A 16,941-nucleotide genomic window follows, 5' to 3' on the forward strand; every position below is an offset into this window, starting at 1 on the left:
CCCTAGAAGTGATACTTCCTCTGATAAGATCCCACTTCCTAACAATGCCACTCCCTATAAACCAAACATTCAAAAACATGAGCCTATGGGGCAAAACCTATTCAAACCACCACATTTTCCATGTTTATAATACAATATTACTATTCCTGCTGTGCCAAGCCGGAAAGCAAAGGTTTAAGGTCTGGTGTTGTTCCGAAGTGGCTCTTATCTGGGGAGACTTTAGGCAACACCAAGAGATGGTTTTGTTATCATAGTGGGAGGAAATGCTATTAGCACACAGTGGAGAGACAGCACAGGTTACTGTTTAACACTCCACCACAGGACCACCCCACACCAAAGAAGCACTGGTCCCAGGTCAACACTGCCGAGGTGGGGGATCTAGTGAGACCCAGGTTGTTATAGCTTCTCAAAACAAAGAATTCAACTTCTCGTCAAAAGCAGTCCAATCAGACGTGTCTCTTTGAAATTTGGTAAGATAAACTATTAATAAAGTGGCTAAAAAGCAACCCAGACCTGATTTTAAAAAATCTTTACAGTTTTTTGTAATTTAAAAAAGTAAAAGTAAAACATCAATAACAATAATAATAAAACAAAACAAAACAAAACACCATCCCTGCCTTTGAAGGTAGCCCATAGGCTAACCACCAAGACCTGCTCTGTAAGCACCGGCTAAGTGCGTGCAGAAGAACCACATGCTGAAAGCTACTGGAGACTGAGCAGCTAAACTCCTTGCCTAGACCTTGTAATTCCAATCAGCCTGTGGGTGGCTGGCACGGATAGCGATCCCTTATCTCTCCCTTGTAGCCACGTCTGGATTATTGCCTGACTCCAAGCGGTGGTATCTCCTGTGCTGCTGCCTCTGGCATCCAAAGCATCTGCAATTGCCTCCTTGAAGCTACTGTGTAAATACAGCAGCACATATTGTACATTTCAAACCCGGCCTGTTTACCAAGCCTCTTTCCCACAGACTGACATCACGAACAGGCAGAGTCTCTAATGATATTTCCTCAGTGGAGAGGACTTTAGACAGATGGTGACCCCGTGGACAGGGCAAGAAAACACCAGTTTTGACAAAAGTTCCTTAGGTTCTCAGGTTGTCCTCCCTACTGGGAATATATATATAGTCTTGCTCTTTTGGTTGTCACCATTACAATGCCACATTAATTTGGCAGAGAGGGATCAACCTGAAATGTGATGGCAAAGCCACCTGTGCAGAGCAAAATCAGCTGCTAAGTAAGATAACATATGCCTTAATTGTGCATCTGTATTGGTGAACTGTGAAAGTTCACCAATAAAAGCTGCACTAGCCTGGTTTGAGAACTATGTCTAAAGAGGATAACTTTCATCAAGTTACCAGTGAACATCCCGGTGAACCTAAAGTTTTAACTTATCCTTTGAGTTGAATGACAAAATAAAACTTAATACCATGCCAATTTTAAATACAGGGAGCAGTGCCATCCCCTGGATAGGTAGTCCTTGGGGATCAAAGTAAATCATTGGCTAGCTAACCTGTGTGCTTGTGTCTGTCCTGAGATAAAAACTGTAAGGATAAAGCTTGTATGGACTTCCTCTTGGTCATCTCAAGAAGAATATGAATGCAGAGCACAAAGGCAGAAAGAGAAAAACACTTTCCAACCAACTGAGATACTCCATCTCCCCAAGGAGGAAGTATGCTCCACACCTAGCCATTCACAGGCACACTACTTGCATAACCATTAGGAACATTTCTTAAATTAATCAAACGTCATACTGGTGTTGCCCATAGCATGTCCTTAACAATTTATTTTCATTTTTGTAAGAGATCTATGACAGAAGAAGTTTGGAAAATGCTATTGGAATAGAATGTAGCCTCCCCAGGCATGGAAGAAGAGCAAAGGGATAACAGAGGGATATGAATGCATCCTATGCTCAGAGTACTTACTAGCTTAGACTGCAAAAGTTCATTCAAGGTTACGCGGGAGCAGGAGGCTCATCGTGAAGACCTAACAATGCTTGTGTTTAGAGACAGTGAAGGTCAAATGTGACTTTGATTCAGTACTTAGGAATTATACCTGTACTTCCCACACTTTAGAAGGATGATACCCTAACACGCTACACTGGGCTTCCGCTCACCTCTTCTTCTTCGTGATGATAAGCACATCATTGAACAGGAAGAAGTAGACCTGCTGTTTGGACATCCTCTTGGAGAAGAGCACTGTGTCTTCCACATAGGCTGTCAACTCCCCTCTCTTCACCAACCACCGGGAAGAGGAGACCAGGGGGAAAGGCTGTAAAGAGAGAGAAACTCAGTACCTGCCTCCAAGGGAAGACCAATAATAAGAGATTATAATCTCATGAGGTGCATCATTATTTGACAGGAAAATAGTGGCAAAACGCACCTGGAGATGGCATATTCTCCAAGAGAAAATAACACTTATTTTTGAACATCAAAAACATATTAGCTTACCCATACAAAACCGAAACCGCAAGAAAATGTTACTGGGTCACAAAATTCTGACTTTACTATTAACTCTGAACTAGAAAAAAATCCTGGAGTAACTTAAAATTGAAAAATTTGGTGAAAAAATATCTATCAGTTATTATAAGTATCTCAAAGTTACATATTAGCTTACCCATACTAAACCAAAACTGCAAGAAAATGTTACTGGGCCACAAAATTCTGACTTTACTATTAACGCTGAACTATAAAAGCATCCTGCAGTAACTTAAAATTGAAAAACTTGGTGAAAAAAATATCTATCAGTTGTTATAAGTATCTCAAAGTAGAATATAAACATGGGAACTCATAGATACCCATAGTTATCACGAGACAAGTCTAAAAATATCTGTATTCACTTTATGAACTACAAAAGGACTTTTCAAGAACCAAAGCCAAAATGAACAAAAAAATAAAAAAAACAAACAAAGAAATATACAGAAATCTACTGAGTCATATTCTCAAGAACACCTGTTTTTTTTTTTTTTTTTTTTTTTTTTTTTTTTAAAGTTTATACCATTTGCACTGTGTAAATGCATCCTTGAAAGCCTCATGCCACTGTCTGGTCATGAAAATGGAGTCCTCCTCAGGATCCCTCGTCATCTCCCAAAAAGTCTGCATCAAAGGAACTACATATTGCCTTTTCTTTATTCAGCTTTGTATAAGCCAAATGGAAAACTCTCAAAACCACAGACTAATTTCTACCCTTTAGATTTCTTTCCTTTTTTAAAAGAAAATAAAGTTACTAGAAATACATGGTACCAAAAAGTTAATTTAAAAACATATATCCACAAAATAAGCAAAAGTTCCTAGGCACAGTAATACGGTACAGCAGATGTCATTCTGTCACATGAAGAATGATTAAAAATAGCTAAAGGAAATTGAGGATATTGTGGAGGAAATGAAGAAGTAACAAGAGGATTTCATAGTTTTCCAACTTTATAATGGGCTTTTTATAAGAAGGCTGTTCATCAGCTGCACACAGATTCAGCAAGGAAGAAGAAAGATTATGCCGAAACTCAAGCTTTGCAAACTGGTTTTTAAGGAAGGCCCTTAAAAATCATACAATTATCTAACAGGAAGAGCAGGGCCCTCCCCGTAAGGTCAACAGAGCAAGGATTGCTTATGATAACTCTGACCAGTGCACTTAGGAATCCCTACAAAAACATGTGTCAGGATGGGTCCCCGGGAGCTGCAGGTGCTGGCAGCACAAGGCTGTCTGGCCTTTAAGCTGCAGCCCTGGATCCAAACCACGGACAGTTATGATGGAGTTCTAAAATGCATGCCATCCTCTGACAACTCCTTGTTTAGGAGCTCGGTAAAGAGTCTGCCACTGCTTTGTTGTTTTAAAGTAGATTGACTTCTTTGACTTCTACTAGGAAACATTAATTTTCATTTATTCACTCAAAGCTGAGAGCAGTTTTCAGAATATTTTTGCTTCCTTTGACAATAAAAACATACTGTGTGAAAAACTTCCCCTTCCCACTCTTTCTCCCCCACCCAGTTCCCACCCACTGACCACTACAGGTAATGGGAGATCTTTTTGTGCCTTTCCAGAAATTTCTTTGGCAAAAAAATTTTTTAAACTTTTTTTTCATTTATTGATATACAATTTGCATTGCTACCTCAAACCCCAATCACCCCTTTTGTGATCCCCAAAAGTCAGATGGTTTTATTCTGCTTCACGTACTCTATTGATGTAACATGATAGATATCAGAATTGTTTCTTACCCTCTACTAAAACAAATACTATATCAATAACTGTGTGATCTTTACATTCACCAGTCCAGAATAAACTATCAGAAGCAGAATTGCTGGGTTACACACTTTGTAAATCTGACAGTAAGTTCCAGGACTCAGATGGACCTTTCTACCAGCCGCCTGAAAAAGTGCCATTTCTATAACTTCATCAAGAGACTGTCTTTTCTTTCTTCTGGGTTGTTTCCTACCTGAATGCGAATAATGACTTTCCCCTCCCCATCTGGCAGCAGCTGTCCAACTTGTTAGTTCCAGTGTCTGATACCTCTTTTTTCCCTGTCACTCTGATTTCACACATGACGTATGGTGTGGATGCTGGATGAACAGGTATGAACGGGGCTGCCACTACTTCATGGGCAAAAGTTAGCAAATCTTCACAGAATGAAGCAAGCATTGTTTTCCTTTTGGGGCTTCTATATTTCTTGTATGCTCCGAGGCCATGGATGTTCCCTCTACCAAGCACTCCTGATTGTGTGCGTAATTCTTAGGTGACTCACTCAAGCTCTTTGAAATCCTACTTTTTCTTCTTTCAAATGAACTGAATACAAATGGTTTTGTTACTATCCACCAAGAGTTGTAAGGCTGTAAGTTGTGTTAAATGGCATTTCTAAGTGGTCTACATTAGTCAATAATCTATTTATGAAAGTAAATCTGCACTTAGATTATTACAGTCAGGATATTATAATAGAATTTACACTACCCTTCAGTCAGGATGCTTGGGGCCTTCAGATTGGTTTCACACTTATCCTGATCTTTACCATCTTTAGTTGAGTGACTCTGCTGACAGTCTCTTTAGTCTTGTTTTCTTCATCTATATAATAAAAGAGTGTGGCTGTCCCATCAGCACTTCCCAAAATCTATTCTATGGCAGAGAACATGACTTCTGCAGAATTCCCTTACATGTTAATCACTAGGAAACTACTGTGTAAAGTTATAAAGTGCTGCTGAGAAAAACATATGGCCATTTTAATTGCCTAATGAAATTTATGTTATAGGATAAAATAGAATCACAATCATAAGCTTATTCATCAAGAACTCCAACAAAGAGTGGGCGTGGACTCAAGTCTGCAACTGTCTGTCACTTTCTGCTTATCTGTTCATCCTGACATCTGCTCATGAGCAGTATCAGACAAGCAGCAACAGGCAGCATGGACCCAAAAAGAGTTATGAGAAAACACGCTTGGAAGAAATGGACCGGTAGCTATCGTTTCTGTAGAAACAAAGTGGTATTCTTACTTGCTTTATAACACCCTGTTCCAACCCAGGGAATATTATTTGGCAGGACCGACAGCACTTGAGAATTGTCACCTTCAAGTACTTGACCACTTATCACCTTCAAGTACTTTAATTCCTTGTTGGTTTCCTGGCGAAGACCAGACCTCTGTGGACTGGAGAGAAACCTGGAGACTCCCTTAGGCATCTGGGGAGTCCTCTGTCAGCTTTTCTTCCCAATTTAATAGTCCTTCATTGAAAAGCTAGTTCCAGTTTACTTCAATAGCCTCAACTTCCTCTGTTTAGATAAGATTCAAGCAGCAGTAATATAATAAACACAGACAGAAAGCTACCTTGATTTTAAATTCCAGCTGGGAATTAATCGTGTACATCATCTCTGTCCGTTCCATCTTCCGTGCTCCTTCATTGCACAGTCGGACCAACTGGGAACACAGCATGGGGAGAGGTAAGAGATCTGAAGAGCAGCCTCACTATTATTTCATTTTATTTCATTTCATTTCACTTGGCTCCGTTTCCCACAAGAAACCACACTTTCAATTTTCTCAGAAAATGATTTACTTTCCAGAAGGTCCAGGGACCCATTTCTGATAGTTAGAGAACTCACAGTTCCACCCAGGAGGGACACCATGCCTAGATATGAAGCATGTGACCAGGAGAGAAAAATGTGGTTGGGGATGGGGTAAAGGACTCAGAAGATTTTCAGAGATGTGTTTCCTCTGTGGCTCCACACCCTCCACGCTAGATTTCATCACGCACATTAGGTCTCTAACTACTCTGCTCCTATCTTCTTTCTAGCTTCCTCTTTACCTATGAGAACCCAACTCTACCTCAGGGCAGGCTACAGCTCCTCTTCTCTTCCAGACCAGAGCAGTGGGAGGCAGACAACCAACTTCATAGGCGAAATCTAAGCAGTGTTAATGTAAATCATGGGACCACAAAAAGATTCTGGAAAGGGAAGTCTAGTAATTTTTCAACAATACCCAGCTAAGGGAAGCTCTGTTCAATTAAAAATCCTGGATTATCTGCAAATAAACAGCTCATGGGCCTTTGATAAATGCTTAGTAAATAATTGGGTAGCTGGACTAATCCTAAACTTTGCAACCTGGCTTTTAAAGAAGAGTGAAATAATGAGTCTATTTAAAGCTGATACAAAGAAAGAGAGAGAGACAACACAGACACAGACACACACACACACACACACACACATAGAGACAGAGAGAGAGAGAAAGAGAGAGAGAAAGAGAGAGAGGGAGAAAGAGAAAGAGAGAGAGAGAGGGAGAGAGAAAGAGAGAGGGAGAGGGAGAGAGAGAGTTTCTTCTCATCTTCTTATTTGAATTTATAGCCTCTATCATTTCATCATTATCTTAAACCTTAACATCCAACACCCAAATATATGTAACAGGCTCCTCTCTCCCTCCCTCTCTATCCCAGTGATATGTTTCAAATCCTCCAACACTTTTATTTGAGTCTCTACACGCCCCAAACACTCTTTCTATGCCCTGGTTGACAGCTATTCTTGCTACAGATCTCAGTTAAAACATCACTCTGTACTCTACACCACCACCCCAATCAGTCATCACCCTTTACTGTAATTCTATTTAATGTGCGTCTTTCTCTTTATTCTGCACATACCATGAATGCAATAACCACATCTGCTTATCAGTAAACATTCAGAGGGCAGCATTATTCCTGGCACAGCAGGGGATACTCAATAAACATTTTTTGGAAGGAGAGAACCAACAAATAGCTATTAACACAGCAGACAAAAGGAGATATGGACAGGTACATAAAACAAATCCTATCTGAGACTGTCAACATACAAATTTACTTGAATATGGGCTGCATGACTCATGAGTATTATACAGCAAGTATAGACCTGAAAGGCTCTTCCAAGATTTCTAGTTACCTTGCTCACTTCCTTCAAGGCCCGTTTGCAGACTTCATACTTTGGAGAGTCCTTGGGTGTTTTTTGACAGATAGTCTAGGATGAAGTCAAAAGAAGCAAAGGCAATTGATTTAACATAGGTAGCAAAATGAACTACTATTTAGCCATTTCCTCTTACTCATACAAAGGACTGTTTCTGGACACAATATTAAGGATGAGGATTTTAAAACATAAATAACAAAACTAGAAAATATTCTTTAAATACATAAAGCCTAAGTGAATCCAGCTAAATAACAAGGAAGTCTTCAGAGGTCAATAGGTAGGCTGACAAATCTCAGACCTGCCTTATGCTAGGTATTTGACCATGGGCAGGTGGTTGGTTGTAGATAAACATCACTTTCCTCCTCTGTAAACTGTGGCAATGCCAGGTATAAAGCAGGCTATTGCAAGAGGCTGATGCTTGTCTTGTTCTGTTCCTGTCCAGGGATCCAACCTGGCCTCGCCCCTGCTGAGTAGATGCTCTTCAGAGCCACCTTCCCAGCCCTGTTCCAAGAGTTAAATGTAAGTGATCTACACATCTTATCTAAATGCCGAGCATACTGTCAGCTCCCAACAAAAGACAAGTTACTCTGATGATCCATTAAAGGTAACTTGAACTATGAATGTCTAAAATATGAAAATAAAAGATTCTAAATCTTTAAAAATACAAAATTTGTGGCTGTCAGGCCATACCACAAATGGAAAACTATACACCATGAAACTCTGTGTGGACAAAATTATTGGCTATAACTATCTTTAAAGTATGTATACAAGCTATGATTGAAACACAAATGAATTTCATAGTTTGGTTTGGGTCCCATTCCCATGACACCTCATCATATATATGAAAATATTCCAACATTTTCAAAATGTAAAACACATCTCACTGCAGGCAGTGGGCTTCTTCCTAAGGAGTACTCAGCTTGTACACATAACTTTGAAAGTTCCGAGAATCAAGCTAACTGGTTTTAAAATATCCATTCCCTTACAAAATTTTAGTATATTCCTAGTGATGTAACATTTAAGAGCAAGTACTTTAAAGTCATTAAAGTCATGCCTGGGTTCTCACATATGGAAAATAGATGGTTGGCAAGAGTCATCAGGCAGAGCCAGAATGTGGTCGGTAACTGACGGGTCACTGGGCTTTAACTGCAAGTGAGTGCAGTCTGTAAATCTGCGAGTCTGGCGGTGGGCTGCACCGTGAGAGAAGTGTGGACGGTAACATATGTGGGTTTATATTAATGTTCATCCCTCAGTCCCTCAACATTTTGACCTAGTATAAGGAATGTATTTATGTTATAAGCAGTTTATATAGACACATAAATTAAGCAAGGTTTTATAAAGAATATATTTAACCATATTATGAGCCACTCATACATCTAATTCTTCATTTTCTGTTCTATTGCACTTTTAAAACTCTGCTCATGATTCCAAAATCAATTTTGTCCCCCTTAATGACATAAAAGCAATACGAGAATATTGGGTTATTTCCAGGAGGGCAGACGCCATCCACTGGAAACTATGTAATAAAATTTTAGATAAAATTGTGTGTATGAATTATATATATTAGTTATCTGAGAAGACAGGTTCCCTCAGAACCTCCAACAGGATTATGATACAAAAGCATAGAGATCCCACTATGTAGCCATACTGTAAATATCCAACCTTGTGCCCATCTAGGGTGTTAGAAATAGGATTACTGGCCGGGCGGTAGTGGTGCACGCCTTTAATCCCAGCACTTGGGAGGCAGAGGAAGGCAGATTTCTGAGTTCAAGGCCAGCCTGGTCTACAGAGTGAGTTCCAGGACAGCCAGGTGTACACATACAAACCCTGTCAAAAGAAAGAAAGAAAGAAAGAAAGAAAGAAAGAAAGAAAGAAGAAAGAAAGAAAGAAAGAAAGAAAGAAAGAAAGAAAGAAGAAAAGAAGAAGAAGAAAGAAAGAAAGAGAGAGAGAGAGAGAGAGAGAGAGAGAGAGAGAGAGAGAGAGAGAAAGAGAGAAAGAGAGAAAGAGAGAAAGAGAGAAAGAGAGAAAGAAAGAAAGAAAGAAAGAAAGAAAGAAAGAAAGAAAGAAAGAAAGAAAGAAAGAAAGAAAGAAAGGAAGTGAGAGAGTGAGAGAGAAAGAAAAGAAAGAAAAAGAAAAGAAAGAGAGAGAGAAAGAGAGAGAGAAAGAGAGAAAGAAAGGAAAGAAAGAAAAGAAGGAAAAGAAAGAAAGAAGAAGAGGAAGGAAGGAAGGAAGGAAGAAGGAAGGAAGGAAGGAAGGAAGGAAGGAAGGAAGGAAGGAAGGAAGGAAGAAGGAAGGGAGGGAAAGGAAAGAACAAAGAAGAAAGAAAGAAAGAAAGAAAGAAAGAAGACAGAAAGAAGAAAGAAAGAAAGAAAGAAGAAAGAAAGAAAGAAAGAAGAAAGAAAGAAAGGGGATTAAGTTCTGTTTAACCAATTGTATCCAAATTTGGCTTTAGGTAATTAATGGTTAATGTGTTCTATCTTTGAGATAAATACTGATCTAAAAGTTTCGGATTTTTCAAAGTTACTCAATGGGCCAATGATGGACCACATATAAGATTTACAAAATTATTTCTCTCTAGACATGCTGAGGTTGTATTATAGAAATGCACTCAGTGATACCGCAGGCACTGGCATTGCTAGCCATGCATCTCTCAGGAGGTGCCCCATTGGTAACTGGTTCTGACTATGTTTATGCGGGAAATCCTTTCCTAAATTACAAGCGATGGACAACGAGAAGGAAGTACACATGGAACACTGCGGTGAGTAAGAGAGGAAAGGACGGCTTATGAATCAGATTTCTGAGATAACTGAGAGCTGTCACACAGCTATGACAGATCAGGCAAGGGACAAACATCTCTCACTTTGCTGCCCTTCAAACCCCCGCTGCTGTCTGAGGGTATCTCAGCATTTACCACGGAATATGGAAGAGGGAATACATTTTTGCAACTTTCCCTAATTATGTAACTTTGATAAGTTTTTCCCCTATGATTTGGTATATAAAAGCAAACACATAAAAACTGATATCATGCCAACATAATGACCCAATTTTAAAGTACATCTGTGACAATCTGCCCTAATTAGATCAGAAGACACACTCTGCCCACTGGCTAAGCAAGTCCTATCACAGGACAGATGGTATCTGCTACCTTCCCTCAGAGTGTCTTGTCACTATTCAAAGTCAAAGTCTTGCTTCCATTACGGAGAGAGATCACCTAATTCCAAAAGGATGCTGAGACTTTTAACCTACTTTACACAATGCATGGTACAGACTATGGGAATCACATTTCCATGTGAAACTGAGCCCAAAGTATCTTAGAACATTCAAGATTGAAGGGATCTAAAAAAAAGTGACTGAGGACTCATACTTAGTGATTCAGACAAAAGTGGAATCCAGGCTCTTGGCCTCAAAGAAGCCAATATCATTCCCATTCCAAAAAAAAAAAAAAAAAAAAAAGAGAGAGAGAGAGAAAAGAAAGAAAGAAAAACAAACAAGTGGGCAAAGTAAGCATGTTTCACTAGAGTGACCTCACAAGACTAAATTAACGATACCTCTAGTAATCTCAAACACAGACAGATTTTGCAACTGGACATCTTCTCCATTAAGGGGTTTTATAAATGGGGGTATTCATCAATGTAAGCAAAATAACAATAATTTAGTCAATGACAATTATAGCAGCTCATGTTCAGAGGACAAAGCCATCAAATCATGCCTTACATCCATCAGCAGGGGAAGACGTGTCACTCTCTGCATAGGGAGAATGAGAAAGGAGATCATAGGTAAGTTCCTGCAGTCTTCATGGGATTCAATCCTCGACAACACTTCCTTAAAGGAGGGGTTGGTTGCTCTGCAGGGAGACAAAGCAGAAAAACACTTCAAAATATTTCCTTTGCAAGCCTAAAAGCAAATGAAAACACATCATCAAATACTAAGGTCCGTTGCCACATTGCCAATGATACGTAAGCTGCAGCACCCTATAGACTATACATAAAATAAAACATATATAAACTAGGCAATGGTAAAGGTGGCATGTAAACAAGAGAGCATAGTCTCGTGATGGAGAACACAATAATTAGGACTTGGCATAAACAAATCAGATCTCAAACTTGATCATATATGAACACACTCTACCCAACACAATAATCATGCTTCATACCACTGCCCTGGGCAGACCCAAGACAGAACTATCATTTAGGTAATATTATTAAGGTTATTTTCACCTTTCCAAAGATCCTCTTTCTAATAAGAAAACTGGTTGTTTTGTTCTGTTTTGTTTGCTTCAATGGGTGGAGGGGGTGTGGCTTTTTGAAGGGGGTTGCTCTCTAGGCTCACTTCCAGCCTGTAAGCTTCCCGAGTCCTAGGATTACAGGTTTGTCTAGCCAGGAAACTTTCTGGTCACATACAGCTCTCCTACTGAGGTGAAAATGGCCGTGATGCTGGTATATATCCATGTACTGTTGCCAGATACTCCATAGAGACTCTCAGTGGAGCTGTTTATAGAGCCTTAAAGGGGGATGAGGAGGAGAATCCAAGAGAACAGAGTTTACAAAGACTCCTAACTTGCCACAGACTTAAAAGCAAAGTAAAGCCAGACTGAAGTTTTCTGACCTTCAGCCCCATCTATCTCTCTCCTCGTTTGTGGAGGTCTGCTGAATCTACAGCCCTCATGCCCCATGGGCCAGGAGAGTTGCCCAGCCACTGGACTGTTCAGAACCAAGAAGCAGCACAGTGGCCACAATGATCATTTTATAAATGAATAAATAAACAAACAAATAAATAAAAAACTATTTGAAAATTAGATAATGTGGTTCAAAATAAAGTGTGAAAGAAACATCAGAATATCAAGTCACAGAGAAATTTTTATTCTCTCACACCAAAAAGTTTTAAATATTCTTTTCTTGGCAGTTTTTCTTTTCTTCTTTTGCTCCCTCACCCCACCCCACCCCAGCCCCAGAGATAGGGTTTTTCCATGTAGCTCTAGCTGTCCTGGAACTTGATCTGTAGACTAGGCTAACCCCAAACTCACATAGATTCACCTTCCTCTGCCTCCTGAGTGTTGCCCAGCTTCTGGACAGTTTCAAAAAGATTTTTAGGCAATTAAAAGCAAACTTCAGGTAGGTTTCCAGGTCCCAGGCTCCTCTCATACCAAAAGAGTTGTGATTAGGAAGTCTGTAATGAACTTGAGCATGTTCCCTAGCTAGATTTTGAGGATGCCTGGTGGTTTCTAACCTGTTGCTGAAGTAGAAATCACTGCTCAACCTTGAAAGCCCCTAAAGACACAAATGCTAATTTCCATGTAAAAGCTTCCATGACGATTTGATTAAGGTAATCTAGACAAAGTCTATTTTTGAGAGCCACATAATACATAGCAGTAACTTTTCACATTTTTTTTTTAATCCTATGAAACAAAGTAAAAAGCAATGTTCTCTCTAATCCAAGGCTTAGCTTTCAAGCATGACCATGTGGGTTCAGTTACAGGGCCCTGGCAGGGTGTGGGATAAGAGAAAGTGAAAGGTGTGATTTTTGTCTTTCTTTGGCCTTCTGCAAAATCTGGAGACACTTCTAGCATGAAGTGGGTAGAAGCCAGGTATTGGGCTAAACACCCTATAATCACTGAGAAGCTTGCACAACAGGCTTATCCACCCTGAAATCTCCAAAGTGCACGTGAGCCCGTCACGTGAAAATCGTAATTGGAAGATTGTGGCCAGCTGTTCCATCTTACCTAAGAAGCACAGTATGGGAGACACTGTCATCAGCCTTCCTTACTATGCTGGGAACAGGTAAACTGAGGCTGTCTTGGGGGGGGGGGGTAGGGTCTTAGTCTCACTAGGAAAAGAATTTAAAAACATACTCAAGTTTAAGGACAACTGTTAAGAGTTGGAGAAAAAGACATCAGGAGCAGTCAAGTGCAAAGCCCAGATGGAGGATGGAGATGGGGAGGAGGAAGACAGAAAGGAATGCCTTAGGATGATGGAGGGTGGCAAGCAGATGAATGGAAAATGGTGGGCCAGACTGTCTGGGTAAAACATGCTTCGATGTACTGAGCCAAGGGTCAGGGTTCAGAGGAGCCCTGATTCCAAGTATTTGTGTCTCCAGGCAAAGGATTCCACCAGGGATACATGCTTATAAACACAAATACAAACAGCTTCTTAGAAAGAGCAAGTGCTCTCAGGAGTGAGAGTGGGAAGGAGCCCCAAGCGTTGAGCCTCCAGGGGCGTGATCCTTTTGTCGGACAGTCCTGTAATGGCAGCTTCTTCAGAATCCTATCTGAAGGGTTATTTTTTAACCTGTGACGCTTGCCACAGGAAACCCAGGTGGGGAAGGTTTCCAGTCTTCCTCTCCCAACTAGAGCTTTCCATATGTAAATTTTGGTGTTTCTGTCTCTAGGTCCCTATTCTCCTGGAGTACTGTCACCATCCCCTCAACCTCTTCAAAGACCTCACTCCCAGCCTGAAGTGACCAGAAGAGGCTCCTAAATGTCACTACTCTACACAAGTGTGAGAATAAGGATAGGAAGTCCCACACTGGGTTTATGGTAGACAACTACAGAATGAAGCAACTGAGCCTATACCGATAAAACAGTATGGAAACTGCTCAGCAACTTTGAATCCGTCAAAGATGAAGATAGGCTTGCATGTCACACCCAAACTCTCAATAATCTAAAAAGGAAAGACGTGTGGAAGAGAAGAAAATGCTTGGCTCTTTCTTGTGGCGTAATTAATCTCCAAGTTTGTCTTAATTCTTCTGTTCTTTTAACCTCCTGCCTCCTATAACAACTCAGACTTAAATGAATTCATGAAATTCTTAGGCAAATGGATGGAGCTAGAGAACATCATACTAAGTGAGGTAACCCAGACTCAAAAGGTGAATCATGGTATGCACTCACTAATAAGTGGTTATTAACCTAGAAAACTGGAATACCCAAAACATAATCCACACATCAAATGAGGTACAAGGAGAAAGGAGGACTGGCCCCTGGTTCTGGAGAGACTCAGTGAAACAGTATTCGGCAAAACCAGAACAGGGAAGTGGGAAGGGGTGGGTGGGAGGACAGGGAAAGAGAAGGGGACTTAAGGGACTTTCGGGGAGTGGGGGGGCTAGAAAAGGGGAAATCATTTGAAATGTAAATAAATTATATCGAATAAAAAAAAAAAAAAAAAAAAACTCAGACTTACCTACACAGGGAGGGAAAGGGAGACCCTGCAAGTCCCAGACAGCTTACGGAGGTCAGAATACTAAGGGACACACCCTGGATCCAACTGTCTAGCTCCACTTAAGAACCCCCTGTTGCTGTCTGGCAAGGCCAGATCCTTGCTTAGAAAAGTGGGAGGGGGAGGCGGGTGAGTGATGAGGAGTCAAGTCTCAGGAAAATTAAGAGAAAGAAAGGTGTGTTGGCGGAGGGGGAACAACAACAACTTCAACATACTTTAATTTTCTAAATGCTTAAAGAGGGAAAACTCTCCAAGCCTCAACACCCTCACTCCCAAAGTGACCTTTTTTACACATCTGCCAAGGAGGAAACTGTCAACTAAGAGACATGTCTATGACTGATTGATCTTTCTCAATGAGCTCTAATCAAAAGAAGTAAGATGGTCAAAACCCAGTATTCAACACTGCTTACAGCAACTTCTGCAGTGTGCGCTGTTGGTAGACTTCATTGGTGCAGTATTTCACATAGGGGTCAAACGTGGATGCTGTGTGCTTTTCTACAATGTCACTGATATCCTCTATGAAGATGTTATTCTGATGTCTTGCTTCCAACTCTGTGAAGAATCTAGAAAAAAAAAAAAAGGAAAAACATTTCTACGCCTTCTATACATTTTAATAGACAACAACTCTCCCCATGTAGGGTTTAAAAATAGTAACACTACACAGCATGTAAAATAAAGAGATTTTTAGAAAGCAAATACAAAACAACCCTCCCACCAAAAAAATTGAACATTTTGTCCATATTTAAATGTATTATACCATTATTGCTTTAAGTGTTGATCTTCAACTATTTATAATCCTTGATATTTCTCTGCCTTTGGAGTTTTTAAAAATAAACAGAGATTTCTATTTCTTAAGAACTCTCCGTGATGGAGGAGGGAGTCTCATGCTTACAGACTGTCTGGCTGTGTACAGGAGAAATCAGACCATGCATGTTTGTAATCCCAGGACTGGGCAAGGAGAGGCAGGAAAATCAAGAGTGTGCATGTAACCTGGGCTGCACAGCAGGTTCTAGGCCAGCCTCTGTGACAGAGTGAGGCTGTCTCCACAAGAGACAAGAGGAGGAGACTTAAACATGCAAAGCAACCGCATGACTGCTGACAAAAGTAGTCTGAAAAGAACCCAATCTTACATGGCCTTCCAAACAGAAAACATTATTGCATACATATTCATATGCACAGTGATATTTATATATTTATTATATGCTCACAGTTTCATTAGGCTTCGATTCAGAGTAATCAGACCTTGTTAGTGAGACAGATGAACAGTAATTCAACATTGCCTGATTTAGTTATTACACACACTTTACACACAAACACAACCATTGGTTATACAATCATTTCCAGTGGCTATTTCAGCTACCATGTGTTTGAATGTCTGCTTTGAACTCTGTGTGTGTGTGAATAGGGAGGCTGTGACTCAATAGTAAGAGTGTGTCCAAGACATGATCATATACTACCATGAACCGGTACAAACATTCCGGGATACATGCCAGGGAACATTAACTCACTAAAGGAAGGTTGAGTAAAAAATGATCCTTCCCCTCTGGTAGTGACCGATGGGAATCATGGGACAATTACAATAAAGCAGAGATGTGGCTGGATTAAAAAATAATAATAATGATACAGATTTAGTTTTCAATCCCAGGGTTTTTTTTTTTGTTTGTTTGTTTTTTGGTTTTTGGTTTTTTTTTTTTTTTTTTTTTTTTTGAACACAGATCTTTATAAATCCTTGGGATCTCCATACCAATACTGTCTCTCATGAGTAGGCACTTGGAGGCCGGGGAGGCCTAGGTAGGTACAGGATGTAAGCCAGAAAAGCCAAGCCACCTTTTCAAAGTTGGAATTTTCAGTGTCTCCCCTCACCTTCAAGGAGAACTGACAGCAGGTTTCAGGTTGATTTACCAAGGGCCTACTGTCTAGTGTGTCTATACAATGGCACCTTTATTTATAAAGACCCTTAGACAACGAGCTTCAGAGAGGGATGTACACGCTGAAGTGATGGGTAGCAAGCCTGGAGAGGGCATGGAGGCTCTGCGCCACATGCCCCATGCCTTGCACTAAGTAACTCTTCATTTGTCTCTCCCTGAAATGTCTTCCTTCTCAATGAGCTAGTGATGATACTAAAATTGTCTTCCTGCACTCTGTGGGCTGCTCTAGCAAACCAACCAACAAGAAAGGGAGTGGCTTTGCAGGAACCCCAACTTTGTAGTAGGACAGAGGTAATGATAACTGGAGAGCCAGGAAAATCTCCAAAGGTGAGGTGACTAACTAAATGGTATGTATGGGCGAGGAGGCCATGAGCTGGGTCCGTCGCCCTTGGATGTAAGATGGTACAATGG

At 40.4% G+C, this 16,941-nt stretch overlaps 1 protein-coding gene across 1 annotated transcript in view; it reads right to left on the reverse strand.

Moving 5' to 3' along the window:
- Arhgef26 (Rho guanine nucleotide exchange factor 26) overlaps positions 1–16,941 on the reverse strand; it is a 108,429-nt gene that overhangs the window by 27,696 nt on the left and 63,792 nt on the right. Inside the window, exons 6-10 of the mRNA XM_052180422.1 lie at positions 15,013–15,165; positions 11,109–11,238; positions 7,374–7,448; positions 5,800–5,889; positions 2,113–2,267 (exon numbers count right to left, since the gene is read on the reverse strand). Coding sequence (XP_052036382.1) covers positions 2,113–2,267; positions 5,800–5,889; positions 7,374–7,448; positions 11,109–11,238; positions 15,013–15,165 — 603 coding nt within the window. The remainder of the gene's footprint in view (positions 1–2,112; positions 2,268–5,799; positions 5,890–7,373; positions 7,449–11,108; positions 11,239–15,012; positions 15,166–16,941) is intronic.

Source organism: Apodemus sylvaticus, chromosome 4, assembly GCF_947179515.1.
Source record: "Apodemus sylvaticus chromosome 4, mApoSyl1.1, whole genome shotgun sequence".
Classification (NCBI taxonomy): domain Eukaryota; kingdom Metazoa; phylum Chordata; class Mammalia; order Rodentia; family Muridae; genus Apodemus; species Apodemus sylvaticus.